The sequence below is a fragment of the Lactuca virosa genome, chromosome 4, assembly GCF_052849685.1.
Source record: "Lactuca virosa cultivar CGN04683 chromosome 4, Lactuca_virosa_CGN04683_v6, whole genome shotgun sequence".
NCBI lineage: Eukaryota > Viridiplantae > Streptophyta > Magnoliopsida > Asterales > Asteraceae > Lactuca > Lactuca virosa.
Window position 1 is genome coordinate 452670870 of NC_136429.1, and position 5067 is coordinate 452675936.

General features: G+C 35.6%; 1 protein-coding gene across 2 annotated transcripts; it reads left to right on the forward strand.

Moving 5' to 3' along the window:
• The first annotated feature begins 215 nt into the window (after positions 1 to 215).
• On the forward strand, positions 216 to 4036 carry LOC145109126 (phototropic-responsive NPH3 family protein NPY4-like). 2 transcript variants are annotated; one of them, XM_079046235.1, is made up of 6 exons: positions 216 to 764; positions 1023 to 1307; positions 1453 to 1568; positions 1844 to 1913; positions 2158 to 3270; positions 3353 to 4036. In XM_079046235.1, the coding sequence occupies exons 3-6, from the start codon at positions 1507 to 1509 to the stop codon at positions 3836 to 3838; spliced, it is 1731 nt and encodes a 576-aa protein (XP_078902361.1). In that variant the 5' UTR covers positions 216 to 764; positions 1023 to 1307; positions 1453 to 1506; the 3' UTR covers positions 3839 to 4036. The 2 variants fall into 2 exon arrangements, with proteins under 2 accessions (XP_078902361.1, XP_078902362.1); XM_079046236.1 differs by having other exon boundaries at positions 1023 to 1041.
• The last annotated feature ends 1031 nt before the right edge of the window (positions 4037 to 5067 follow it).

The window sequence follows — 5067 nt, forward strand, 5'->3', positions numbered from 1 at the left end:
TTAATAAGAAAAAAGCAATCTCCAAGATTCTCTTTTTACAATTTCGACTGAAAACACACATACGTGGTAAATGGTAACAACTAGCTGATAGCAGGTGATGTTCTGAAAAAGCTCATATTTTTATTTGGCCAAAATAAAGTTTGATAATTGGGTATTGGGTATTGAGGTCGGAAAAAGGAGGAGGGGCCGGTGGTTATGGGTGTGGTCCGGTGGTGGGGGCGGTGGTGCTGATTGTAAAGGGGGAAATAACAACTAAGCGCCAAGCCATTTTACTGTGGGAAGTGCGAACATTCTGATAAAACCTTGGCTTTTTGCGATAACACACTGTTGCTTTAGTGGCTGGCAAGATTAACGACAACTCATCTTTTTCTTCCCTCGTTTCTGTTGTGTTCTTCTTTTTTCTATCTTTTCCCCCAATTTTGTGCGATCCAGTTTCCTCCCTTTTCTTTTTCCAGATCATCAATTCCAAATCTTTGATTTTTAGCCTTCACATTGGTCCCGACTATTGTAAAAAGATCAAGACAATTAAGTGGAGTGTGGGTCTTCCTTTTGTTTTTTGTTTTTGTTTTGTCCCTCGCATCTTTTTCCTTTCTTCATATCCTAAAAAGATTGCACCCCAACTGTTTGATGATATGCCTCTGAGACCCTTCAACTGTTTGATTTGATCTTCGCTGTTTCTCTTATCGATTCTTTATACGTCTCATTAAATCTTGATATCGGTGTTGCTTGTTTTCATCATACTTTCATGTTCGAAGATAACAGAGGTGCGTCTTCACTTTCAGTCATATACGTATAGTCCAATTGATCGATTTGAGCTTAATTTAGTAATTAGTATCCTTTTTCTGCATTATATTCTTAAACCATTAATGTTATCATTCAATTGGTGAAGTAGATTCGTTGGTTTTAGTGCAAAGATTGTATTTTTTTTTGTTTAAAGTACCAAAGCAAGTTGGTGTTTGTTTGTTGTCTACTAAATTGGTGGTGTATTTTAACTGATACCAAGATTGTTTGGTGTGTGGCAGGTCCTCCAAATTCCCATTGGTAAGAGAAAGATTTTATTTCGGAATGTGGATTTTTTAGGGTTTGAATAATCGAAAATTTGGGTGGTTTTGAAGAGAGAGAAAGATATAAAGAATTAAAACAGAGCGTGGTGGATGTCAGTGGTGGCAAGTGGAGGTGCCTCTGGTGGTGTAAAAACTGAAAATTTTGTACTTAAAAGAGTCTGTGAAAGTGCGTGTCATTTTTAGCAGTGTCTCCTTGTTTACCCCATCCCCCCCACCATTTTTGGGTTTATGATAGAATCCAAGGTAGCAAAAGCTCTTTGGGTTTATTACTTATTACTTATTACACCTCTTAACGTTTCTCATTTTTGTTTATTTTCAAGAAATCTTGATTTTGAAACATTTCTTTTGGCACTTCATTTACAAATTTTAAGTGCTCATTTGTTTCCAGGTGGTTTAATTTGATTGAATCTTAAGACTTGATTGAAGTTTTTGGGTTTTCAAGATGAAGTTCATGAAACTTGGATCAAAGCCCGATTTGTTTCAATCTAATGGCGAAAATATCCGGTTAGTATCTCATTCTTATCTTAACTTTATGCAAATTAAATGTTTTGTTTTTCAATCTTTTGATGGTTATAAACTATTCCAAACATATGTTCTTTTGATACCTTCAAAAGGCTAATTCTTGATCTCTTTCTCACTCAAAATGCCAATCTTTTAGCTTAACATTCATTATTCCAACTTACATTTTATGAAAAAAAAAATATGATAAAAACCAATACCCATATGGGTTTTGATCCAAACAATGAAAAACCTAAATCAATGATTTTATTCATGTTTAGATATGTAGCAACCGATCTCGCAACCGATATGATCATAAGAGTTGGAGACATCAAATTTTATTTGCACAAGGTACAATAGTTTTTTGTATTATGTTAACAAATTCCATAACTTGCCCTTATAACAGTCACCTAGCTTACTAGCAGACCACTGTATACCTGATTTACATCTCACATGATCTTCTTGGAAAATGTGAGCTAGCCAGCCAGCTCAGTGTGGTGGGCCCTCGCTGGAAGAATGACCTTTTTATAAAAGTTTTGTAACTCCCCTTAAATGGTCAAATGAAGCATTAATTATGTGTTTTTGACTTTTGTAGTTTCCCTTGTTGTCTAAAAGCGCGCGTTTGCAAAAACTAGTTGCGGTTTCAGATACCGAAAATAATCAAGAACTCAAAATCCGTGATATTCCCGGTGGGCCCGCGGCATTTGAAATTTGTGCCAAGTTTTGTTACGGGATGACAGTCACACTCAACCCGTACAATGTAGTATTGGCTCGATGCGCAGCCGAGTATCTAGAAATGTATGAAACTATCGATAAAGGCAATCTAGTTTACAAGATCGAAGTGTTCTTGAATTCAAGCATCTTTAGAACTTGGAAAGATTCAATCATTGTTTTCCAATCAACAAAAGTTCTCGTTCCATGGTCGGAGGAATTAAAGATTGTGAGCCATTGTTTAGACTCCATAGCTTCAAAAGTTTCAATGGAAACTTCCAAAGTCAATTGGTCTTACACTTACAATCGAAAAAAATCGGGAAACGAATCGCCAAGAAAAGTTATAGTCCCAAAAGATTGGTGGGTTGAAGATTTGTGTGATCTTTCAAGTGATTTATATAAACGAGTTATAATCACAATCAAGACAAAAGGGAACGTGGGTTCGGATGTTCTTGGTGAATCTTTAAGAGCTTATACACAAAAAAGATTACCTTGGTTTGGTAAAAAAGACGAAAAGAAACACGGGAATGATTTAAAAACTCGTTCTTTAATCGAAATGATAATGGAACTCCTTCCGGAAGAAAAAGAAAAAGAAACCGTTTCTTGCGGGTTTTTGGTTCATTTATTGCACGCGTGTGTGGTTTTGGAGTGTGGGGGGACACGAAAGAAAGAATTGATGAGAAGGATTGGGCGGGAGTTGGAGAATGTGTCGGTTGATGACGTGGCGATTCTTGATGTTGATTTGGTTCAAGAACTTGTTGCGATATTTATGATGCGGGATCAAAGTCGGGAAGATCAAGATGAGTTTTTGGAGGTGAAATGTGTTGATTCAAATGCAAAAGTTAATGTTGCAAAGATTATCGATGGTTATCTTGCGGAAATTGCAAAAGATCCGTGTTTGCAATTGTTAAAGTTTGCGGATCTTGCGGATATGGTGTCGACTTTACCTAGATCCACACATGATGGGATTTATCGCGCGATTGATATGTATCTTAAGGTAAAATATATCATCCTACTTCCCTTTCTTTTTATTTTATTTTTTTGTTATTAAAACATTATGTTTTTTTGAAATTTGATAGGAACATCCGGGGATCGGAAAGAGCGAAAAGAAAAGAATTTGCCGGTTAATGGACTGTCGAAAGTTATCACCGGAAGCCTGCCGGCACGCGGTTCAAAACGAGCGACTGCCGTTACGTGTGGTGGTGCAGGTGCTCTTTTTTGAGCAAGTGCGTTCCACCACCACAACAGGTGAGATCAGTGAGATCCCACCTGGACATGGACCCACTGGTGGGTCCCGTGGCAGTTCAAGAACTGCCACGACAAATACAGAAGAAGAATGGGGGTCGGTCCCCACGAGCGAAGAGCTCAAGACGTTGAAAGGGGAGCTTGAGAAAGGTGGTGAGAAGGCGAGTAGTAAAGGGAAGGGGGTATTAACGTCAAAAAGGATATTTATGAAGGTGTTTTCGGGTAAAGATAAGGAGAGTGATAATGGGAGTTCGGATACATCGGAGAGTCGATCCACGAATGCTGAGGAAATGAAGAGCAGGAGGCAGTCTTTGTCATAGGTTATTATGTTTTGTGTAAATTAATGTGTTTTTTTTTAAGGTTTTAGGGTTTAGAAGACTTTTGTAAGGAAATGAACCTTTTCTTTGAGGAACTCTTTAGTAAAATTAGGGATTCCTAGTATGTTTGGAAATTTTAATGTAGCAATGAACAAGTGTCTTCTATTTTTTTTGGCAAAAAATCCATGTCTCACTGTCAAATGTCGATCAATAAGTCTTGACCCTTGCCCAAATATTTGGTCCGGTCAAAACTTGGTCAATGCTAGTTTAGATTTTTGAAAGATAAATATTGTTTTTTTTTTCGAAAGAGATAAATACTATTAATCTTCTTTTTCTCTTCTAATAAAATATTGTTACCATTTTCCATGAACTTGATCATTTATATATTCAACATGTTGACTGGGATATACTCTCGTTATGGAACATTTATCTTTGTATATAGGAGTCTTGTGAGTTTGTCTTCCAATTGGAGACAAAATATAGCATTATAGTGACACAGACCATTAATATATTTCATTTTAGGGTAAAATGATATATTGCGTTGCTATGATAACAATTAACAAACTTGTTCTTGATTATTATGCATTAATTAACTACACTTTGTTTACTTTTTAGGTTAATTGTTGCATAGTGTTTGATAGGGAGGGTGATGTATTTATCTCATGTGTATATTTCCTTAGAACTATGTAAAATTTATTTTGGGTTATAGCATAACTAATCGTTTTGTGAATTTTGATTTTGTATTTAAATTTAGCAATGGCTTTATTTTCTCTAAATTTGTGTTTTTACATAGCAATTTGCCTTTTATTTTGATTACAGCTTAATTATTTGTTTATTAGGTTCTAGGGCTTTAATTTGTAGTATGCACTAGACTATTGTTTGATATGGGTTCATATATGGAATAAATAAGATAGAGAGTTCTATTTTGTTGGAGTGTGGGTTTGTTTAAAGGCATTTATGGAATAAATAAGATAGAATCATGGCTGAACATACTTTCACAACTTAACTACTTAAGATAATTTTTAGCATTGAGTGAAAAAAACAACTTTATATATCGTAATCTATTAAGTTTTATACAGGTTTTGTGTGAATTTGCAGTTTTTTTAGGATTCAACAAAATGCATTTGTACTTCTGAGACGGGGTCCCGGATTTAAAGACAAAATTTTGATCGGAGGAATGAGGTTTGAAAACCCAACAAGCACTTATACGTTTCTTTCAATTTAATATTGTG

Excerpts from the sequence above, each read along its gene's own strand:
- LOC145109126 (XM_079046235.1), top strand. The coding sequence starts at position 1,507 with ATGAAGTTCATGAAACTTGGATCAAAGCCCGATTTGTTTCAATCTAAT. Across the intron at positions 1,914-2,157 it reads TCAAATTTTATTTGCACAAG|TTTCCCTTGTTGTCTAAAAG; the intron begins GTACAATAGTTT and ends TGACTTTTGTAG. Across the intron at positions 3,271-3,352 it reads CGATTGATATGTATCTTAAG|GAACATCCGGGGATCGGAAA; the intron begins GTAAAATATATC and ends GAAATTTGATAG.